This window comes from Schistocerca cancellata, chromosome 5 (assembly GCF_023864275.1).
Source record: "Schistocerca cancellata isolate TAMUIC-IGC-003103 chromosome 5, iqSchCanc2.1, whole genome shotgun sequence".
Classification (NCBI taxonomy): domain Eukaryota; kingdom Metazoa; phylum Arthropoda; class Insecta; order Orthoptera; family Acrididae; genus Schistocerca; species Schistocerca cancellata.
This window is the reverse complement of record NC_064630.1, coordinates 413,363,841-413,388,878: the sequence shown is the minus strand read 5'-3', so window position 1 is coordinate 413,388,878 and position 25,038 is coordinate 413,363,841. Positions and strand designations below refer to the sequence as shown.

Below are 25,038 nucleotides of genomic sequence, written 5' to 3'. Positions count from 1 at the left end.
AGGGGCTTATGGAGGTGCCATGTAGTTCACGGACTATTTCTGAGAAAATCCCGAAAAAGGCGTTTTTCACCGTTTCTTCGCCTTCACCATTTTTTCACTTTCACCAGTTGATACCTAAATAACTAACTGCAGCAAATTGCTCAAATTTTAACAGTATATTCTCTAGGAATTTATGTAGAAGTACTATCTTCCCGTTTCCAAAAATATTTATCCATTATCGAGAAACACCTCATAACCATTGTTTCTGGGTATCTAAATCGAGCCGCTGACTCCATGACGGCTATGCACAGCAAATGGCTTTTATTTTTACGATATATTCCTAAGATCCTGATCTCGGAACATGTTGAAAATTTTTTTCATGGTGGTAATAAAGTTTACCGAACCGGTCATCCACAATACAGGGTTTTATTGCGATCTTGGCTAAGAAGTTTTTCTTCTCCTATGAAAGTAAATACAGATCACTCCTTCATAAACTATGAAACATATTCATTCGTTTCCGAATGCAGAGTTCAAAGTTACCCTACTTGTACACGTAAAATACGTTCGTAAAATTTAATGTGAGGTGAAATCGTAGTTTATAGAGTGACGTAGCATGGAGAAATATGTTGTAAAGTGTGTCTGTGTTAATGCGGTGTAGTACTGAAGCACATGTAAAATTATTGTGAATGTAAAATCCGGTCTAAAGTGTAAAATTACTCTTACTTTTGCATTATTTCAATTTCACATAAGTAAGCTATCAACATTTTTCAGACCAGTACATATCTTTTCATATGAATGACATGCCTTGCTTTAGCAAGGAAAAGGGAACCAGCGGAAAATGCTACTGTCGGAGCACAAAAAGGGGGAATATGATCATGTTCAAAAGACTCTGACTGAAAAGTGGGACACTGGCTGGGTCATTCTAACTTCCTTAGCGTCTTTAAAAATTTCCACAAAATTTTTGGCATACGAACGTACTCGCTCTTTTTTTATGCTGAGAGAGGAGGAGACAGTGGTAGTGGAAAAAAGACGGAAAAGTAATAAATACTGGAAGGTGGCAGATAGTGATTGTATTACATACACATCAAAAAAACTTTTGCATCATCTCGGTTCCGAGAGTTCCGGAACCTGTACAGAAAATTTCAATAGAGATCAACATAAATACCATTTCCGCCCTTTTTATTGCTTATGAAAACTACACATTGCATGTTGTACCACCATACAGAGAGATCGTCAGAGGTGGTAGTCCAGATTGCTGTACACACCGGTACCTCTAATACCCAGTAGCACGTCCTCTTGAATTGATGCATGGCTGTATTCGTCGTGGCATACTATCCACAAGTTCATCAAGGCACTGTTGGTCCAGATTGTCCCATTTTTCAACGGCGATTCAGCGTAGATCCCTCAAGAGTGGTTGGTTGGTCACGTCGTTCATAAACAGCTCTTTCCATCTATACCAGGCATGTTCGATAGGACTAATGTGTGGAGAATATGCTGCCCACTCTAGTCGAGCGATGTCGTTATCCTGAAGGAAGTCATTGAGAAAATGTGCACGATGGGGGTGCGAATTGTCGTCCTTGAAGACGAATGCCTCGCCAATATGCTGGCGATATGGTTGCACTATTGGTCGGAGGATGGCATTCACGTATCGTACAGCCGTTACGGCGCCTTCTATGACCACCAGCTGCGTACGTCGGCCCCACATAACGCCACCCCAAAACAGCGGGGAACCTCCACCTTGCTGCACGCGCTAGACAGTGTGTCTAAGGCGTTCAGCCTAACCGGGTTGCCTTCAAACACGTCTACGACGATTGTCTGGTTGAAGGAATATGCGACACTCATCGGTAAGAAAATGTTATACCAATCTTGAGCGCTCCATTCGGCATGTTGTTCGGCCCATCTGTACCACGCTCATGGTGTCGTGGTTGCAAAAACGGATCTCGCCATGGACGTCGGGAGTGAAGTTGCGCATCATGGAGCCTATTGCGCACAGTTTGAGTCGTAACACGACGTCCTGTCGCTGCACGAAAAACATTATTCAACATGGTGGCGTTGCTGTCAGGGTTCGTCCGAGCCATAATCCGTAGGTAGCGGTCATCAACTGCAGTAGTAGCCCTTTGGCGGCCTGAGCGAGACATGTCATCGACAGTTCCTGTCTCTCTGTATCTCCTCCATGTCCGAACAACATCGCTTTGGTTCACTCCGAGACGCCTGGACACCTCACTTGTTGAGAACCCTTCCTGGCACAAAGTAACAATGCGGACGCGATCGAACCGCAGTATTGACCGTCTAGGACCGGTCGAACTACAGACAACACGCGCCGTGTACCTCCTGCCTGGTGGAATGACTGGAACTGATTGGCTGTAAGACCTCCTCCGTCTAATAAGCGCTGCTCATGCATGGTTGTTTACATCTTTTGGCGGGTTTAGTGACATCTCTGAACAGTCAAAGGGACTGTGTCTGTGATACAATATCCACAGTCAACGTCTACCTTCAGGAGTTTTGGGCACCGGGGTAATTTAAAACTTTTTTTGATGTTTGTAGAAAGAAGGTAAGAGACAATGGCAGTGAGAGACACAGTGGCAATGGAACGTAGCTGACAGTGGCAGAACAGTGCTAGGAAATGAGCGAAGGAGACAGTGACAGTGCGAGAGGAATAAAGAGAAGGAGAAAGTTCATGTGTTTGGGAGCCAGTGATAGTAACAGGCAGAGTCTATGACAGTGACGACGAGGAAGGTAGAGAGAGTAACAGTGAGAAGAGACCGCAGCAGGGGGTAGAAAGAAATGAGATATTAGCGGTAAGAGAGAGCAAGAGGGAGACTGTGACAGTGTGAGAAAACAATAATTTGGCAGAACGAAGGAGACTGTGGCCGTGACACAGGCACGAGAGTCACAAAGAGAGGATGATAGTGAGTTGGGCTGAATGAGTGAGTGAGAAAGGGTAACTAGGAGTGGACGGGTACGAGCGACTTACAGCGATGGACTAGTAGGTGTGAGCGAGTTACAGTTAGAGGAGCTTGCGGGAATGAGGGGTTAGTTGCTTGTCAAGAAGAGCGCGAATACGTTTGCATGCCAAAATTTTTGGGAAATTTTTTTAAAGGTGCTGAAGAAGAGAGAATGAGGCAGTTGTTATGCCACTTCTCAGTCAGTCTTTTAAACAGGATCATATTTACCCTTTTTTTGCTCCTATAAGAACAGTAGCCGCTGGCAAATGTAGATGTAGAACTCGGCTGCAAACTTAGGCACTTGTATATCATAAAAGTCGTCGAGAAGTTTAAACGATCACAAGAAATAAATGATTGTTATGAGAAAATGGTCTGAGTATGATCTATAGTGTCTCCAGGTCTGTTAGTTCAGCTCTGAGACATATTATGTGTAACAACATGAGTGTTCGCAGAAATTTATCCAATTCCAAAAGTGTCATTTTTTATACAACTTGTTGAGTGTGAGAGCATCTCCTGCCTCAAGAAATAAGTTTGACAGGAAGCACACAAAGCTTACTGTACCTTAAACTTTTGATATACAGTCAGTATTTTTTTTAAAGGCAGATTCCTGTTATATCTTGCAGGTAAGGATATTTCATTAGTATTTTAGAAATATATCCTTTAATATTATTAATATGAATTTGGATGTAGGAAACCCTCGAAAACAAACATCTTATTTGTCGCTTGAAAAAACTGTGAATGGCGTAGAACACCCAGATAAGCCATGTTAATGTGTAGCCAAGGTAACAGGACTGCAGAAATCATAACTTGGGGCTCGATGTGGCGCTGGATTGCACGCGTTAAACGAGGGCGTGGTGAAAAGTATTGCCTCCGAATATTTTATTGTTTTCTCAATATCGGTTGAGATATTACATGTCATGCATATCACTCGATCGACTTTCTCGCTTACGCTGATGCAAGTTGCAACACTCTGTCTTTTGGGGGCTCCGAATTGTGGCGTGTATCATGGCCATGTGTAACGTAACTATGTCGATGCGTAAGAAATATTATGTTGAAATCCTGTTTCTAACAGCATAAAACATGTCTTAAATAGAAATCCGTAGAAGATTGAAAGCTGTGTACGTTGATGAGTGTTTCGACAGCGGAATGTGCGACGTTAAGTTGTTGTTGCCCGTAATGGAGGAAACGGTGGTGCTAACCTCAGCGTGTATCACAGAGCTCGGAGTTGACAGCATACAGCAACGAACGAGACTCATCGGAATCAGGTTCATGAGCTCATCAGAGAAATTTGTCGGCACACAGTTTTAATCTGCCATGAAGTTTCATATCAGCGCACACTCCGCTGCAGAGTGAAAATCTCATTCTGGAAACATCGCCCACGCTGTGGCTAAGCCATGTCTCCGCAATATCCTTTCTTTCAGGAGTGCTAGTTCTGCAAGGTTCGCAGGAGAGCTTCTGTAAAGTTTGGAAGGTAGGAGACGAGGTAGTGGCGGAAGTAAAGCTGTGAGGACGGGGCGTGAGTCGTGCTTCGGTAGCTCAGTTGGTAGAGCACTTGTCCGCGGGAGGCAAAGGTCCCGAGTTAGAGTCTCGGTCCGGCACACAGTTTTAATCTGCCAGGAAGTTTCATATCAGCGCACACTCCGCTGCAGAGTGAAAATCTCATTCAGGGATGAAGTTGTAGGTCCGTCAACAGAGCCAAATATTCTACAGTGACGGAATCAACAAACTGATCTCTCGTCTGGAGAAATCTGTTCGCCGCAAGGTTTGACCATATTAAGAAATAAATATGTTGACATGAAGAATAAAGATATACAATGTTAATAAAGTTTGTTTTACTGAAAAATTTTGGAATTTTTCACATAAAAAATAGGGAGGCATTACTTTTCAGGGTGCCCTCGTACTTTAAGAATCATACAGTTTCAGAAGGTCCAAACAACATTTTTTTCACCTTTTTTTCCTCTTTTCAGCGCAAGAATTGGTATTTATTCTGCAGAGATGAAATATAGATGAATACACCTGGCAAGATCGTGTTCTTCATACTCTGCTACAAACGCTCTACCATGTAAAACTGAATGAAGTGTTGGTAAGCCCTGACATATGAACTCCTACTGTTGAAATTAAGAATAGCAGCAGGCGAAGCGGCTGTTGTTTTCGGGAACTGGGGACCGGGTGTCTGTCGGCTAGGTACAGCGCAGACGCGTTTGTACTGTCTCTTTCTTAAGCTCGCCAAGGGCTATATAAGGAAGCAACAGAGGAAAGACGAGTAGTCTTATTTCGCCAATGTTCTGGGAAGGACTGCAACGCAGTACCGAAACTGCCAGCACGAAAATAAAACGGTGAACAACCTGACAAACATTTTTTCTTCATTATGAAAGCCATAGTATCCTCTTGCATTCAGCAATGCTAAATCTGCGGATGAATAGAAACAGGTATCATTTTCATTCATGAGTATCGATTCTTACACGGCTAGGAATCGCCCACGCAGAAAGCTTAGACCTCCCGCTGGTCCCATGTGCACTCTTTGCCTTGGGAAGGGTCTTATGGCCGCCTGCAAGCGGAAAAGTTATCTGTGTCCGGTGTCGGGCTGTCGAGCATAGAGCGGGCTGCTGGTAGCCGAGAGCGACACCGCCGTCTGTACTGGTCACATGCCGACCGCCAGTTCGGAGGCGGATGGTCAGCTGGGAGGCAGTCGTGTAACCGGCGCCGACCGGAAGAGATACTTGAGAGCGCAGCTTGCTGTAGTTGGCTCGAATGGTCGTGTGCAGGGCACGATGGCTGGATCATGTCGAAGGCTGCTGTCCTAACCACCTCTCTGGTAACGGTGTGAACCTGCCAGACAGTGCATTTGGACTGTTTCCCAGATTATCTGTATTCTTAATTTGGCTAGGTGGTTAGGGTGTTAAGTGACATGTCAGTAACAAACTGTTCGCCGTTACTTGTGCGTGTAAACAAAAGAGTGGAATTGCACATCGTGTTTCCCAGCTATATAGCTGCCAGCATGCGCTCTCTGAACGCTGGACTATGATAGTCTGCTCAGTTGCCGTATTTATAGTAAGGCGTTAACTAATGCAGTCGAGATTTACTTGAGTGTCAAATTTTCGCACTGACTGATTCAGCCTTTTGCGTGCCTGTGTTGGGCGATTTGTTGCATTCATGTATAATTGATTTGCTTTATGGTAGTGCGTAAATTAATTTTGGTTTGCTCTCTGTTGTAGAAGTCTGTTACAATTGTGTGTGATAAAGTAACTGGCGCGACGCGTGGGCATACCGTCGGATTGTACGAGTATCTCATGTTTTACCTCAACCAGGTGTGACAAAGCCGACTTTATTTTCTTGAATGCATTCCACTTGGGCATTATCTGTACGACTGGGTAAAGGCAACGTCAGATGTAAATTCAGACTACTATTGCGTTTATTGTTATTGATTTTTCTTTTCTGACACGCCCAAAAGAATAGGTATCATACGGAATATGGAGCTGTGATATACACTCCTGGAAATGGAAAAAAGTACACATTGACACCGGTGTGTCAGACCCACCATACTTGCTCCGGACACTGCGAGAGGGCTGTACAAGCAATGATCACACGCACGGCACAGCGGACACACCAGGAACCGCGGTGTTGGCCGTCGAATGGCGCTAGCTGCGCAGCATTTGTGCACCGCCGCCGTCAGTGTCAGCCAGTTTGCCGTGGCATACGGAGCTCCATCGCAGTCTTTAACACTCGTAGCATGCCGCGACAGCGTGGACGTGAACCGTATGTGCAGTTGACGGACTTTGAGCGAGGGCGTATAGTGGGCATGCGGGAGGCCGGGTGGACGTACCGCCGAATTGCTCAACACGTGGGGCGTGAGGTCTCCACAGTACATCGATGTTGTCGCCAGTGGTCGGCGGAAGGTGCACGTGCCCGTCGACCTGGGACCGGACCGCAGCGACGCACGGATGACGCCAAGACGGTAGGATCCTACGCAGTGCCGTAGGGGACCGCACCGCCACTTCCCAGCAAATTAGGGATACTGTTGCTCCTGGGGTATCGGCGAGGACCATTCGCAACCGTCTCCATGAAGCTGGGCTACGGTCCCGCACACCGTTAGGCCGTCTTCCGCTCACGCCCCAACATCGTGCAGCCCGCCTCCAGTGGTGTCGCGACAGGCGTGAATAGAGGGACGAATGGAGACGTGTCGTCTTCAGCGATGAGAGTCGCTTCTGCCTTGGTGCCAATGGTGGTCGTATGCGTGTTTGGCGCCGTGCAGGTGAGCGCCACAATCAGGACTGCATACGACCGAGGCACACAGGGCCAACACCCGGCATCATGGTGTGGGGAGCGATCTCCTACACTGGCCGTACACCACTGGTGATCGTCGAGGGGACACTGAATAGTGCACGGTACATTCAAACCGTCATCGAACCCATCGTTCTACCATTCCTAGACCGGCAAGGGAACTTGCTGTTCCAACAGGACAATGCACGTCCGCATGTATCCCGTGCCACCCAACGTGCTCTAGAAGGTGTAAGTCAACTACCCTGGCCAGCAAGATCTCCGGATCTGTCCCCCATTGAGCATGTTTGGGACTGGATGAAGCGTCGTCTCACGCGGTCTGCACGTCCAGCACGAACGCTGGTCCAACTGAGGCGCCAGGTGGAAATGGCATGGCAAGCCGTTCCACAGGACTACATCCAGCATCTCTACGATCATCTCCATGGGAGAATAGCAGCCTGCATTGCTGCGAAAGGTGGATATACACTGTACTATTGCCGACATTGTGCATGCTCTGTTGCCTGTGGTTCTGTCATTGTGATCATGTGATGTATCTGACCCCAGGAATGTGTCAATAAAGTTTCCCCTTCCTGGGACAATGAATTCACGGTGTTCTTATTTCAATTTCCAGGAGTGTACATTATGTAAATTGAATGTGGAAGGGGGAGAGGGAGGAAAAGAAAGGTAAGGCATTCATGATGTCGGCTGCATCGGGACTTTATGCGGACTCAGCGGAACGAGCGAAGATACGTACCGGATCGAGATTCGAACCCGGCAACTCCAGCTTACTAGGCAGTTGCGCCACTCGGAAACTGTTTATCGCAATTGCGCGGACTGCATAGGTACGCCTCTCGGCAGATCCCCACTTCCAACTGGCGCCACGTATCTGCAGTCCCCGTCCATGTCACCTTTGTTCGCTACTTTCAGATTCCCGCAGAACGTCGTACGTGACTGTGCATTCGCACCGAAGGTGGTGGTTTCACAGCCCATTGAGGCGAATCAGTTAAGTGATTGCGTGGTGCCTGTTTTTTTTCCATGTCCGAAAGAAGAGACACCACGCGGAGGTGGGTGGAAAGAAAGGAAAGGAAAGGGATCGGAACAAGATCATGTCCCGAGGCAGCTGACATCAAGAATTTTCCCTTTCTTTTCCTTTCTCCCCCTCCTCCGCCTTTGCACCTTTAGTTTACATAATATTTATTTTATCTATTCTTAATTACTAATGATTCTGATTTTCTCGCGGAGTGGCGAGCTGAGTAGAGTCTTGACAGTCTAAGTATTGTGTAATTTGATACCACTCGAAGTTCCGTTAAAATCATCGAGTTTTGCTTAGTTGTCATTGCACTCTTGGGATTAAGATATGCAGGTTTTTAAACAAATTAAATTTTGGTGTCTGTTAACTCTGCCTGTTTTTTATAATTTCTTTTATTTTGGTACTTAGTACCTCTTCTAAGTTTTAATTGTTAATATTTATTGCCGGCCTGGGTGGCAGAGCGGTTCTAGCTTCTACAGTCTGGAACCGCACGACTGCTACGGTCACAAGTTCGAATCCTGCCTCGGGCATGGATGTGTATGATGATGTCCTTAGGTTAGTTAGGTTTAAGTAGTTCTAAGTTCTAGGGGACTGATGACCTCAGAAGTGAAGCCCCATAGTGCTCAGAGCCATTTGAACCATTTGAATATTAATGATTCTATGCAACTGTTTGTTAGGTACCAATGTAGGCAAATTGACTTAGTTGTATGTTAAAAAATGTTACATGGGAGGGGTCTGTGGCTTACCAGTCAAGGATCCTTATACCAAAGTTTACCCTGCTCCACGATCAAATAATCCCGTTCCTAATTACGAACGTAGCACGTTTCTAAAAATACGCGAGAATTCTGAAATTAATAAAAAGTCTATCTCAGATTCCTGGAGGAGGCAAGTGCCCCCTCTTGCCTCCCCTCGTGGAGACCTGAGTGTGCGAAAAGCCTTGCTCAGCTGCCTCCGTGACTCTTGATAGCCGGGAAAACCTGTTGAGGCGGAAAGCGGTTAGACGACAACTTTTTTGAGCGGTCTACCTTCAGGGACGCCTCCTTGTTGCGACTGCTGTGTCTGGCTCCCGCGGCACGTTGTCTATTTACGGGGCGTCCTGACCTTCGCCCCCGCTGAGCCTCGTGCAGAGCTCTTCCATCACGCACGCCTAGTGGTTTGTGTGTTTGTGGTACACCACACTCCTGTCTTCCACGTAACACATCCGACTCTCTCTTGCTTCCGGCCACGCAGCCAGACATGCCTTGTCACAGCAGGAGATTATTCACACGTGATAATACACAAAATGCGACAGCGATCCATTTACACAGACGGCAGTAGTATAGCGGACACAAGGTATAAAACGGCAGAGCAGTGGCCTAACTGTCATTTGCACTGAGGTGATGGTTCAAATGGCTCTGATCACTATGGGACTTAACTTGTAAGGTCATCACTCCCCTAGAACTTAGAACTACTTAAACCTAACTAACCTAAGGACATCACACACAGCCTTGCCCGAGGCAGGATTCGAACCTGCGACCGTAGCAGTCGCGCGGTTCCAGACTGTAGCGCCTAGAAGCGCTCGGCCACGCCGGCCGGCCACTGAGGTGATTCATGTGAAAAGAGTTCCGACGTGATTATGAGCAGTCGACGAGAATTAACAGAATTTGTATGCGGAATTGTAATTTGAGCTAGAAGCATGGGACATTCCATTTCGCAAATCGATAGGGAATGCAATATTGCGAGATCCTTAAGATCAAGAGCGTGCCGAGACTATACCAATTTTCAGGCATTACCTCTCTCCACAGACGACGTAGTCGCCGACGGCTTTCACTTAACGACCGAGAGCAGCGGTGTTTGCCTACAGATGTCAATGCTAACAGACAAGTAACACTGCGTGAAATAACCACAGACATCAATCTGAGATGTCTGATGAACGTATCAGTTTGAATAGTGCGGCGAAATTTGGCGCTAACGGACTATGGCAGCAGACGACCAGCGCGGGTGCCTTTGCTTACAGCACGATATCGCCTGCAGCGCGTCCCCTAGGCTCGTGACTGTATCGGGTGTACCGTAGGCATCTGCAGAACCGTGGTCTCGTCAAATGAGTCCCGCTTTCAGCTGGTAAGAGCTACTGGTAGGGTTCGAATGTGACGTGGACCCCCACGAATCCATGCATCAAAGTTGTCAACAAGGCACTCTGCAAGTTGGTGCTGGCTCCATAATGATGTGGGCTGTGTTTTACATGCAATGGACTGGGCTCCCTGGTCCAGCTGAATCGATTATTGACTAGAAATAGTTGTGTTCGGTTACTTGAAGATTATTTGTAGCTATTCATGGACTTCCGATCCCAACAATGGTGTAATGTCACCGGACCATAATTGTTCGCGATTGGTTTGAAGAACATTCTGGACAATTTGAGCGAATGATTTGGCCAACTAGATCTCCCGACGTGAATGCCATGGAACATTTGTGGGACATAATCGAGAGGTCAGTTTGTGCACAAAATCCTGTACCGACCACACTTTCGTAATTATTGACGGCAATAGAGGCAGCATGGCTCAATATTTCTGCAGGGAACTTCCAGCGACTTGTTGAGTTCTTGCTACGCCGAGTTCCTGCAATACGCCGGCCAGAAGAAGAGAAGGAGGTCCGAAACGATATTAGGAGGTGTCCCATGACTTTTGTCACCTCAGTGTGTAGGGTTGGAGGCAATGCCTACAAGCTGATGAAACCCTGTACTTGACGAAATGTGTGCTTTCCGGTGTTCAGCTGAGTTGTCGTTTCCATTTTACGCACAATATTTCGACGACCATCCCAGTCTTCTTCTTCAGGTGCTGAGAGTTTTCCTGTTATGTGCCTGGACCCCAATCACACTGCGGACTACTTATAACACGGTTCGGCTCCCGACACGATCTACGCCCTTTTATATTTATTTGCTTTTCAGAGCCCGCACTGATAATCCGTGTAACGCACATTCCTTCAGCTCTTCCCATATCTAGTGGATGCGGTGGTCGGCAATATCTTCATAAATTGAGTGGCGGACCCTAACCCTTGTTTAAATTGAAACGACCATATCTCTTCTTTAGGTTTCTTGACATCTTCATTTCGATAGGCTCCAAGAAACTTGGCAATTGAACCACTATACTGGTCTCATTGTATTTCATTTTATAGTTGTATTCGAGGCAGCGCTCGGCGTCAGCTGATTTTCTTGGTTGTTTTAGTCGGGTGTGCCGCTGATGTACCTTGCCTCTGTCCTTGACTGTTGTAATAGTCTGCTCGACGCAAGAATATACTACTTCCGCATGGAATGGATCTCGGAGACATAGCTCGTATTTAATATTACAAAGACGACGTTTCATCTTTGTCGACGGGAGCGAAATACACCGAATTCCGTGTTAACCATAGGTGTCTACCAAATTTTCCGAATATTTGGTCAGAGTAAGATAGATAACGGATTCTTGGCATTTCTCTGTGTCAGTCTCAACCTCTTTCTCTAGCGTTTTTTATTTTAACTGGAACGCCCGCCCAATTTGACGATTTGAGTACTCATTTCTTCGGAAGATTATTCGTGTATATAAATCAAGAGTTTTTTTGTATACAACCAAAGGAAACGAACTTCAGCAACCAGCAAATGTATTTTTTTTATTTTTTGGGTGTCTTCATCTAGCTTATACGTAAATCAACTTGGACAGAGAACGTCAGAAGAACAATTCACAATTTCAGAGCTGTGAGGAAGCTCTATAAATAAGAATAAAAATATCGTACAGATAAGAGCAATCAATATAATGAGGAGGGGGGGGGGGGGGAGAGAGAGAGAGTTACATACCAAAATTCAAACTGCTAAACATTTTAACTCTAGTAAAATTTATTACATTTAGTCTCTCTCTCGACAGGTCATTGTGATGATGATGATTGGTTTGTGGGGTGCTCAACTGCGCGGTCATCAGCGCTCGTACAAAGTCCCAAGTTTTACGCAGTCCAGCTTTTTACACAATCCAATCTAGCCACTATCACGAGTGGTGGTGATGATGATGATGATGATGATGACAACACAAACACCCAGTCCCCAGCCAGAGAAAATCCACAACAGGGCTGGGAATCGAACCCGTTACCCCGTGATCCAGACAGGTCATTGTGAGAGAAGTGTAACGTATACGGGGTATGCCTGTACAATTGACTTCCAAATATTGTTACCCATATAGAAAACACTTATGTCTTTGAATATAATGTTAAACACATTTTGGAAGAGAGTCCATTTGATTCCTTAAATGAATATTTTGGTTACTGAAAGAGATAATCAAAACGTTTGAGATGGTGAAGACTAAGAATTTATATTTAAAAGACAGTCAGATAATTCGAAGAAAAGCTTTGCTGCTGAGGTCATTTGTTTGTCATTCTATAATTGGTTGTGTATATATATGAATTAATTGTAAAGTGCCATAAATATATAAAACTGTACAATTACAGTGCTCATACGCATTGATTTGTCACGTGGCAATTAATTATATCTAATGGCTGATAAGTAAATAAATGTCGCCAGTGTGGAAAGGATATCACGTTTCCCGCTGTTCGTTCTAAATCTGGTATGCTATGTCTCAGTTGTAATTCGATTATTATTAATATTGTAATTATTATTTTCGATTCAGGACAGTAAAGTACAGTTATTTACTAATAAAAACTCGATGAAGTCTGATTTCGCCTCTGCTTACTCATTATCGATGAACAAAAGCAACTTACGTGCTACATTAAATGTATTTTAGAAAACTTCATATTGCCTTACGACGTCATGATACATTGCAGGGAGAAAAAAAAAACTGTAAGCTACTCATATAGACACGCTACAGGTAGATGGGGTCATGGTAATGTACAGTCAATCATTGAGTCGTTGTTGTTTCGTGCTCCTATCGGTAATCTTTTCTCATCCAGAATGAATCTTTCAGTCTGCAATGTAGTGTGCTCTCACAACTGACAGTATCGATAGATAATTAAAAATTGAGCATTTTTATTAGTTTTTATGAAGTCTGCATAAGCTTTGTGTGTGTGTGTGTGTGTGTGTGTGTGTGTGTGTGTGTGTGTGTGTTTTAAATCGAGTAAAGCTACTTCTACGACTAAGCCCTTGTGTACTCATAAGGAGAGAGCCCTTCACAGAAAGCAGCACTGACTGACTGACCGAGGCAACTGGCTGGAGGGGCATAGGGACCCATCTAGATTCCTATATGCATTCTAAAGGCTTTTTTTTCATATACATTATTCTCCATATCGAAATTGGTAGGTATAGCTTGGTTAATACGGTATATAAATAAGCAATTACGACAAGATACAGACGTAAATAAATTCCCCAAACAACTACGATTAGCGAATAATTACGATTTTAATCCTCGTCGTATGAAAGAAACTCGTAGAAGGACTGCTCCGAATTCCCCTCCAGGGTGCAGTGACAGCTTTGTTTCGAGGCTTGATAATTGCAGTTCACTTGTAGAAACCCAGCGGGAATTGCACAACCGCGCGGACAGTATAACGATCCACAGCATTATTCATGATTAACTTTCCACCGTCGATTTATCATGCGATTATACATCAAAAAGAAGTATTTTAAAATGCAAACGAAGTTTGTTTTCTGCATAATCTTGGGCTGGAACGGCATAGCTGCTCAAGATTCCATTCATTATATCTTCTTGATGCCGCGAATATATTTCCTTCTAATCTATGATAAGTACCACGCATACTGTTGTTCGGGTGACTGTGCAGATATGTAACAGAGTGAGTTAAAGACGGATCGTTAAACGACCTGTTAATTTTTCACTAATCCAAGTTGTTTTAGAAATTTGTTTATTTACCTTATTGTTACTATATTTGTGATTTATTTCTTTACCTTGTTAATCTTCCTATTCCCACCAGCTTTGATACGCAGGGAAATACGTGTTCTTGTAATATGCAGTCCGAAGACTGGTTTGATACAGCTCTCCACGCTACTCGCTCTCCGTTACTATAAGATGAAAACTAGACAGAAAGAAAAAAAGTTCAGAAATAATAGTCATAACTGTTAATACATTTAACCCACTGTGTGACGTAACGGTCAATGCTTTCGTGGGCGTGCCCACGTGTCCCTAAGGTTTATTCAAGTACGCTGCAGAAGTTTCGCTGGAAGACCCTTACATATTCTCCAACAGTCTATATCCCTCCCCACGCGATTTCTGTATGTTTCGAGCCCAGAATAAAGGCATTAGTGGCCGTCGATATGCGTCGGACGAACAGATGCACGCCTGCATACAATCATGGTTTCGTAGGCAACCGCAAACATTTTCCCACGAAGGCAGTGACCCTCTCGTCTCACAGTGGTATAACTGTGTCAACAGACATGACGATTACTTTTGAAATAAAAAACAGTTTACTTATTTTTATTCCATCTGTTCCCGTTTTCATTTGGCTGCCCGGTGAAGTCTCCTTCTTTTAGTTTAGTTATGCCCCAAATTTCTTTTCTCTCCAATTGAATTCAGTGTTTCCTCATTAATTACGCGATCTACTCGTCAAATCCTCAGCATCCTTCTGCAGCATCACATTTCAAAAGCTTCCGTTCTTTTCTTGTCTGTACTGCTTGTCGCCCACGTTTCACTTCCGTGAAAGGCTACGCTGTTGATAACCTACAGAAAAGACTTCCTAACACTGAAATCTATGTTTGATGTTAACAAATTTCTCTTCAGAAAAAACGATTTTGTTGCAATTTCCAGTTTGCACTTTATATCTTCCTTATTTCGGCCATCATCAGTTATTTTACTGCTCAGTAGTAAAACATATCTACGTCTTTTTGTGTCACATTTCTTTATCTATTTCCCTCACCATCGACTGATATATTTCGACTACATTCCGTAGCCTTGTTTTGATTTTGTTGATGATGTACCTTACATCCTCCTTTCAAGAGACTGTCATGCGATTCAAATGCTTTTCCAAGTCCTTTGCAGTCTGTGACAGAATTGCAGTGTCATTGGCAAATCTCTCCTTCCTGAACTTTGATTCCTTCTCTCCTTGATTTCCTATACCACTTGCTCAGCGTAGAGATAGTATAACACGGGGGATATTCTCAGCCCTGTCTCACTCCCTTCTCAACCACTGCTTCCGTTTCATGCCTTTCGCTCCCTACTATCTTCAGAATTTCAAAGAGTGTATTACAGGCATCATTTGCTAAAGCTTGCTCTAAGTATACAGAAGCTATAAATGGAGATTTTCCACTCATAACCTATCTTCTAAGCTCATGTTTATTGGACAGTTTTTTCTTGGTTTGGTCCATACTACCGCCTCTCAAAATATGGAAAGCAAAGAGCTTGCAATAAAAAGATATTTGTTGCGCAGTATCTCAGATGAAGAAGTGTTCATAGATCTTCAGATATATATTTTAGAGTCTATGTTTATTAGACTTTTTTGCTAGGGATTATAGTTCCTGTCGTATTCCTACATACTGACCATTTCTCCTGGGTCAGCCTGTATATTCCTACACCTTTCAGCTTTTCATAGCATTGGTTTTACACATGGGCTCTTGATATTTGTACAGCTGCTTCTCTTTTCTCCACAGACCTCTTTAATTTTCCTGTAGGTGGTATCTATCGTTCTCTTAGTTACACATGGTTCTATAGACTTGCATTTGCCCATTAGCTGTTCTTGCTTAGCCCCTTTAGCTATTCTTGCTTAGCCATGTTACACCGACAGTCTCATTTTTAGACGTATTCTCTTCCGCCTGCTTCATTTGCTGCATTTCGATATTTTCGCGATTGTTCGGGTAAACTCAATGTATCCTGTGCTATCGAAGGATTTCTACTAGACCTTGTCTCCTTATCTACTTGATCCTCTGCTACCTTCGTTATTTCATCTATCAGAGTTACGAAGTCATGTTCTGCTCTGCAATCTGAAGTTTATTTCAGGAAAACACATATTACAATAAACTTCTGAACACTTACAGGAATGGAAACTGCTCATCCGCTTTCCCGGTCAGTTCGCTTGGCTAGCGACGCTTTCCCGTAAGGGTACATAAGTCCTAGTCGTGAAAGTTTCCTTTCTCGATTCCTTGGATCACGTAAATGGTGATTAAAAGTGCTCAGTTTTCAACTATTTGTCGATCCCGCCAGTTTTGAGTCTCTTGCACGTTAAAAACTAGAGGGTTGCATATGTTAAAAAACAGGGAAGGCAATGAAATAAAATATCTTAAAGAGTCCTTCATTTTAGGCGTTGCACAAGGGACTTGCAAAACGTGAGCCTAATCAGTTGACCGTTTATGAGATATTCCCCTAGTCATCAATGGTGTAGGGGATTTTTTCCAGCATGAATATTTCCCTCTGCAGTAAGGTGTGCAAAAGAGCGTTGGTGAAGTGGAAATTAGGAAAGTATGAAGGAGATACTGGTAGCCGCTGGTTCTGTGAGGGCAGCTATTGGATCGTGTGTGGGTAACTCAAGTCTGTTAACACTACTGCCCGGGAAAGACCATCTGCTAGTAGTTTAACCGCTTTGTCTTGATCGCCACAATTATTCCTTAATCAGTTACCAGAGATTACCACTAGTGCTGTATAGTGTGAGTAGCTCTATTAACCGGTTTTGTTTTCAAAGTGATGCAACATCTCTGCAGTGTTACCCTCGAAATAAAAGGCAGCGGAAGTATTGGCAGGACAAAAATCGCTCAGTCACGCTACAAATTATCAATGTCATGAATATGTCCCAAAATAAGAAGTTTTTACTTGCACACAACGATGGTTGTTACACGAGGCTAAGGTAAAACCTTCTCCGCCTGACATTGAAATAATGTTTTTAGGACAAAAATATTCACATTCGTTGATTTGCTCTCTCTTTGGTCACTGTATTTTGTTCATAATTTTAGCAGTGTGATGATTTCTTGCCTGAAATGTGATCCTAGATGGTTCGCGCATACCCATCTATGGCTGCTATAACCTTTTCATCGCGCGCAGAACATTTGCTAGCCACAAAGTTAACGACACAGGAATACATGGAAATCAAAGAGTAGTAAATCTGGTAAATGGGAGTACATGTGTAGTTTGTACTTCATCTGTCCGTTTTCTTCTTACCAAAGCAAATTTATAGGGAAATGCACTGTATGGATGAAATATGATACTTTTTTTTTCAGTCCTCCTATCGTGTTTGTTTTCATTCAGTTGGCTCAGATGTCTGATGTAGTTTTCTGCACTTGTTATTTTATCCTTTCAAAGGCAATCAGTAAGATCGCAGGAAACACTGGCCATTACCTCCGGCAGCTGAAGTCGACCTTTTTTGCCACAGTATCACCGACTTCCACCAAACGCTTCGGAAACAGTTTCATTACTTGAGTAAAGCGGTAGACTCGAGTCTCATCCACAACAAAGAATGGGCGTATAAAATTAGTTGGACTCTTATTAAAACAGTCGAAAGAGCCATATTCAGATTAGCATTTTGTCAACATTAAAAAATACAACACCAAACTCACGCAAAGGATGAACTGTGAGATAATTTTTTGCAAGATGTGTCTTGCTCATTCTTCTGATATGTCGATGACGTCAGCTACTTCAAATTTACATGTAATCCACGTTTCGTGCCTTTATCGGTGTTTTTATCTGTGCCTTAACATAGCGATCCGTTTTGCGTACATCACTTCAAGTGAATAGCGGACATGCTGTATTTTATATGATACATCCGAAAAATTTCCATTCATTAAATTTTTAAGGTTAGTGTGAAAGTATCGGACATTTCGTTAGTTCTATTAAAGTCGATGTCTACTTCACTTGCCCGCAGATCGTTGTCTCTTGGTCGCGTTCTCGCATCCCGAGCACAGGGTCCCGGGTTTGATTCCCGGTGAGGTCAGGTACTTTCACCTGCCTCGAGATGACTGGGTGTTTTTGTCCTCATCATTTCATCATCATTCATGAAAATGGCGAGATTGGACTGAGCAAAGGTTGGGAATTTGTACGGGCGCTGATTACCGCGCAGTTGAGCGCCCCATCATCATCTACTTCTTTTCCTATCTCCATCTCTTTACCCTGTCCTCCCCCCCCCCATCTTTCTTCCTCTGCCCTCCTCCTCCTTCACTTCTACCCCCCCCCCCTCCCCCCTCTCTCTCTCCCTCCTTTCTTTTTCCATTTTGCACTTCGTCCTCCCCCTCTGCGTCTCTCACCACATTATATCTCACTCCCACACATACCTTCTCTTTCTCCCCTCTTTCCTTTCCCTTCTGTCTCACTTCCTCTCTTGCTCTTGGTTTCATTTTTACTGTTAGCAGTTTCTAGTAGCGTGCGATTTCCGTGTTTGCAGACGCTGGCTTGTCAGCAGCGCAGCTGGTTGCACTGGGCATATCAAGCCAACGATGCACATTCATCACGTGGGACCGGGAAACTGGCCAGCCCTTCCACAACTTCATCACGTGGAAAGACGTTCGTGCAGATTCCATCGTACGGCAGTGGAACGACTCGTTCTCCATGAAGGTAAGCACACCAATATCTGCAGCTGAAGCGCAACCTCAGTTAGAGGTGTAAGGGTTATAGAAGTCCGTCAGACCAAGCTCCACGGCCGCATTTTGTGCCTGTTGCTGTAGCCTCGGATGAAAATTATTGTTATTGTGGCATGGGTGTCGGTGATTGTTGGTAGTGGAGGTAATAGTTGCGGCGGCAGTAATAAGAGTATGACTTGCAGCAGAGATCAGCCAGCTTTCACATCTGATGAGGAATATGCCCAGAATAAAATGTCGGAATGATCTAAGATCTGTTGTTGTTGTTGTTGTTGTTGTTGTTGTTGTGGTCTTCAGTCCTGAGACTGGTTTGATGCAGCTCTCCATGCTACCCTATCCTGTGCAAGTTTTTTCATCTCCCCGTACCTACTGCAACGTACATCCTTCTGAATCTGCTTAGTGTATTCCTCTCTTGGTCTCCCTCTATGATTTTTACCCTCCACGCTGCCCTCCAATGCTAAATTTGTGATCTTTTGGTACCTCAGAACAAGTCCTACCAACCGGTCCCTTCTTTTCGTCAAGTTGTGCCACAAACTCCTCTTCTCCCCAATTCTATTCAGTACCTCCTCATTAGTTATGTGATCTACCCATCTAATCTTCAGCATTCTTCTCTAGCACCACATTTCGAAAGCTTCTATTCTCTTCTTGTCTAAACTATTTATCGTCCACGTTACACTTCCATACATGGCTACACTCCATACAAATACTTTCAGAAACGACTTCCTGACACTTAAATCTATACTCGATGTTAACAAATTTCTCTTCTTCAGAAACGCTTTCCTTGCCATTGCCAGTCTACATTTTATATCCTCTCTACTTCGACCATCATCAGTTATTTTGCTCCCCAAATAGCAAAACTCCTTTACTACTTTAAGTGTCTCATTTCCTAATCTAATTCCCTCAGCATCACCCGACTTAATTCGATTACATTCCATTGTCCTTGTTTTGCTTTTGTTGATGTTCATCTTATACCCTCCTTTCAAGACACTGTCCATTCCGTTCAACTGCTCTTCCAAGTCCCTTGCTGTCTCTGACAGAATTACAATGTAATCGGCGAACCTCAAAGTTTTTATTTCTTCTCCATGGATTTTAATACCTACTCCGAATTTTTCTTTTGTTTCCTTTACTGCATAATCTATGTACAGATTGAATAACATTGGGGAGAGGCTACAATCCTGTCTCACTCCCTTCCCAACCACTGCTTCCCTTTCATGCCCCTCGACTCTTATAACTGCCATCTGGTTTCTATACAAATTGTAAATATCCTTTCGCTTCCTGTATTTACCCCTGCCACCTTTAGAATTTGAAAGAGAGTATTCCAGTCAACATTGTCAAAAGCTTTCTCTAAGTCTAGAAATGCTAGAAACGTAGGTTTGCCTTTCCTTAATCTTTCTTCTAAGATAAGTCGTAAGGTCAGTATTGCCTCAGGTGTTCCAATATTTCTACGGAATCCAAACTAATCTTCCCCGAGGTCGGCTTCTACCAGTTTTTCCATTCGTCTGTAAAGAATTCGCTTTAGTATTTTGCAGCTGTGACTTATTAAACTGATAGTTCGGTAATTTCACATCTGTCAACACCTGCTTTCTTTGGGATTGGAATTATTATATTCTTCTTGAAGTCTGAGGGTATTTCGCCTGTCTCATACATCTTGCTCACCAGATGGTAGAGTTTTGTCAGGACTGGCTCTCCCAAGGCCGTCAGTAGTTCTAATGGAATGTTGTCTACTCCCGGGACCTTGTTTCGGCTCATGTCTTTCAGTGCTCTGTCAAACTCTTCTCGCAGTATCGTATCTCCCATTTCATCTTCATTACATCCTCTTCCATTTCCATAATATTGTCCTCAAGTACATCGCCCTTGTATAGACCCTCTATATACTCCTTCCACCTTTCTGATTTTCCTTCTTTGCTTAGAACTGGGTTTCCATCTGAGCTCTTGATATTCATACAAGTGGTTCTCTTTTCTCCAAATGTGTTTAATTTTCCTGTAGGCTAGTGAGATAATCCTCTACATCCTTACATTTGTCCTCTAGCCATGCCTGCTTAGCCATTTTGCACTTCCTGTCGATCTCATTTTTGAGACGTTTGTATTCCTTTTTGCCTGCTTCATTTACTGCGTTTTTTATGTATCCTCCTTTCATCAATTAAATTCAATATTTCTTCTGTTACCCAAGGATTTCTACTAGCCCTCGTCTTTTTACCTACTTGATCCTCTGCTGCCTTCACTACTTCATCCCTCAAAGCTACCCATTCTTCTTCTACTGCACTTCTTTCCCCCACTGCTGTCAATTGTTCCCTTATGCTCTCCCTGAAACTCTGCACAACCTCTGGTTTAGTCAGTTTCTCCAGGTCCCATCTCCTTAAATTCCTACCTTTTTGCAGTTTCTTCAATTTTAATCTACAGTTCATAACCAATAGATTGTGGTCAGTCCACATCTGCCCCTGGAAATGTCTTACAATTTAAAACCTGGTTCCTAAATCTCTGTCTTACCATTATGTAATCTATCTGATACCGTTTAGTATCTCCGGGATTCTTCCATCTATACAACCTTCTTTTATGATTCTTGAACCAAGTGTTAGCTATGATTAAATTATGCTCTGTGCAAAATTCTAACAGACGGCTTCCTCTTTCATTTCTTAGCCCCAATCCATATTCACCTACTATGTCTCCTTCTCTCCCTTTTCCCACACTCGAATTCCAGTCACCCATGACTATTAAATTTTCGTCTCCCTTCACTATCTGAATAATTTCTTTTATCTCATCATACATTTCATCAATTTCTTCATCATCTGCAGAGCTAGTTGGCATATAAATTTGTACTACTGTGGTAGGCGTGGGCTTCATGTCTATCTTGGCCACAATGATGGGTTCACTATGCTGTTTGTAGTAGCTTACCCGCACTCCTATTTTTTTTATTCGTTATTAAAACTACTCCTGCATTACCCCCATTTTGATTTAGTATTCATAACCCTGTATTCACCTGACCAAAAGTCTTGTTCCTCCTGCCACCGAACTTCACTAATTCCCACTGTATCTAATTTTATCCTATCCATTTCCCTTTTTAAATTTTCTAACCTACCTGCTCGATTAAGGGATCTGATATTCCACGCTCCGATTCGTAGAACGCCAGTTTTCTTTCTCCTGATAACAACGTCCTTTTGAGTAGTCCCCGCCCGGAGATCCGAATAAGATCTGATATGGATCTCGAATTAGAATCATCAGTTCTCTGTAGTACGACCAGAGTGTTTATGGTCTGACACATTACCCTGTATCAGCATATAGATCTCCCTGTTTCCCATGCTCCACAAACGTCTTTTCCAGTGGTCTCTATAGGACAGGCATTAGAAGGTAGTCCTTGTCCCTCTAGGGACGCGAATTAGACCAGTATCGGTTAGTTGGAGGTTCTCACTAAATGCAGAAAACAGGAGAAAGAAGTGGGAAATTTAGATTGTAAATCACTGTCCAAGAAAAGCATATACCTAGTCAGACTCGGTTCGACACACTATTCTTGTCCCTGATGTGGGACCATGTGTGGATGCAGTGATATGACCACAAGCCTGCGCTATGAATTTAATTACAGTCGTGAACAGTTCACTTTGAGATAGCTATTGTGTTGCAGATTGCACAGCCTCTTCGTCACGGGAAATGGAATAGGATCACTGGAAATGGAATAGGATGGCCTGTCACGCTTTTGGGATGTTATCAGACCTTGTACTGGCAGTCGGCGTGACAGTTGAACGGAGTAGTGCGAGGCTCGCGACATCAGTTCATTTGATAGCAGCCAAAATGTGTGCGCCAGACTCTTGGGACAGTCCACCTCCAAGCTCGTATAGGCACTGGGCCTGTCATGTGTCACTGTCTTGAGAATGTAGCATGATTAACTCGATTCCGGAAAACCACCCCCACCATAGGCAACTTGCATGGGAAACCCTTTGGCGATACGAGGATAGAGTAAATAATCTGACTAAAAGTATCATATGCTAGTGAATGTTAATATGGGAACTTTCCATCCATCGCGTATTATGATGGTTTCAGCTTTGCTAGGGACAATTTCAAAGAGATGTCTGAAAGTCTGTGGAGGAACAGCAGCCCATTATTTTTAAAGGTCCGAAACTAGAGAAGGTAATGATGTTGCACGTTGGATACTGGAGCAAATTCAGAATGGTTCAAATGGCTCTGAGCAGTATGGGACTTAACTTCTGAGGTCATCAGTCCCCTAGAACTTAGAACTACTTAAACTTAACTATCCTAAGGACATCACACATATCCATGCCCAAGGCAGGATTCGAACCTGTGACCGTAGCGGTCGCGCAGTTCCAGACTGTAGCGCCTAGAACCACTCGGCCGGGGCAAGTTCGACGTTCTAACTCACTCCAAAGATGTTCCATTGGCAGCCGATCGCGACCCTGGACAGGCTAGTCCATTTCAGGATTGTTATTGTCCGCAAACAATTGCTACATAAATGCAGCTTTATGACAGGGTGCATTCTCATGCTGATGCAATCAGTCATCGTCTCCAGACTGTTCCTCTACTGTGTGCAGTACCAATGCTGCAAAATGTCTTCCATTCACATTAAGCGTTCGCTTAAGAGCAATAAGGGAACCACACCTTAACCCCGAAAAACACCGTTATACTGTAACATCACCTCACCCAAACTCCATTGTCGGCGCTACAGATGATGGCAGGCAGTGTTCTTTGGACATTCCCCAAACCCAAACCCTTCCATCGGATTGCCATATGGTATAAGGTGATTCGTAACTCCAAATGACACTTTCCCAGTCATCCACTGTGCAGTGGCATCGCTCTTAAAACCACCTCAAGCGTTTCTTAGCATTGATTACTGAAATGTGTGGCTCATAAGGAGCTACTCCATCATTATTTTGAACCCCCTACGCCCAGTCATTGCGCAAGCTGGACTGCTTGTAGCACTTTGGAGCACATGAATGGTTGTTTTCGCTGATATGCCATTTTTTTCAAATACCCTCCTCCATGCTCGACGGTCCCTGTTCTTCAGTACATGGCCGATGCCTGCTCTTCATTTAGCTGACATTGTTCCTTCGCGTTTCCACTTGACAATTGCATCACCAACAGTGGACATGGGCAGCTTTAGAAGGGTTGTCTCTGATGGATTTGTTACTAAGGTTACAATTAATGACTAGTCAACGTTTCAGGTCACTGACTTCTCATGACCAAACCATTCTCCTGTTACTGCTTCTCTACAGACAACACAGTACTCCTCATCTCTTTTTATGCTGGCTGGTCTGCCTCTCGTGACATGTAGTGGTCAATTCCGTATTACAAGAGGGTGGCCAGCTACTTTTGAACAGGTAATATAAGAAACTCTAAGAGCAACTTGAGTGCATTGTTATAATATGATATTAAGTATCATATTGTTCAACACAGTTCATAAATAGGTGTGATAAATATAAAGCACTTGTTGGTAGTGGTGATTAATTCACTGCAAGCGACGACATTAACTCACTTTTTCTCAATATGTATAGAATTTCTGTAAAGCAAGCATATGATTCAATACTTAAAATTGTCGTTGGGGGCTACCATTGATTTTAGTCACTTTGAATGTTTCTTCCAAACAATGCAACTGTCAGAGAAGTGTTAAAACTGCTTCTGGAAACGACAGATGACAACATTCTCCTGTCTGAGATACGTATTTTTAGTAAATATGTGAACGCACTCACATCAAAAACATGTCACATTTCGGCATCATTTTCGCAATTATTCTAAAACATTTTCGATCTAAATGCGGGTTTCTGTGTATTTGTGTGTGTGTCTTTTCCTTAGTACTTTTCCCTCCTGAATGTTTGTTTATTTTGTGCTACGTGATATAAATGCTGTACGTTTGACGTTAGATAAAGCTAGAAGGCTGCAGATTCCACAAAAATTCGTAGTTGAAGCAAATAATCACATTGGACTAAACTCGTGTTTGAAGTAATTTTTATGTATAGTGTGTACAATTTGAATTGCCTTTCTCAGTTCTAGGCGCGCAGTCCGGAACCGCGCGACTGCTACGGTCGCAGGTTCGAATCCTGCCTCGGGCATGGATGTGTGTGATGTCCTTAGGTTAGTTAGGTTTAAGTAGTTCTAAGTTCTAGGGGACTGATGACCTCAGATGTTAAGTCCCATAGTGCTCAGAGCCATTTTGAACCTTTCTCAGTTCTATACTGTCTTCTGTAGTCTATGTGAAATGCGGACTGTAAGACGGTTTATACGTATGCACCAAAATACCGTTCTGGAAATCACACCGTGAAGTGCTAAGCTCCGTCGCGTCCGTGCCTGTGCGCAGCACTCAAGTTTTGCCACCACGAGAGGCAATCCGAGGCCCACGAGGAAGACAGGCCGTGGCTTGTACATCACAACGC

General features: G+C 43.7%; 1 protein-coding gene across 1 annotated transcript in view; it reads left to right on the top strand.

Moving 5' to 3' along the window:
• Positions 1–25,038, top strand: part of LOC126187541 (putative glycerol kinase 5) — a 417,517-nt gene that overhangs the window by 139,174 nt on the left and 253,305 nt on the right. Inside the window, exon 3 of the mRNA XM_049928689.1 lies at positions 18,472–18,641. Coding sequence (XP_049784646.1) covers positions 18,472–18,641 — 170 coding nt within the window. The remainder of the gene's footprint in view (positions 1–18,471; positions 18,642–25,038) is intronic.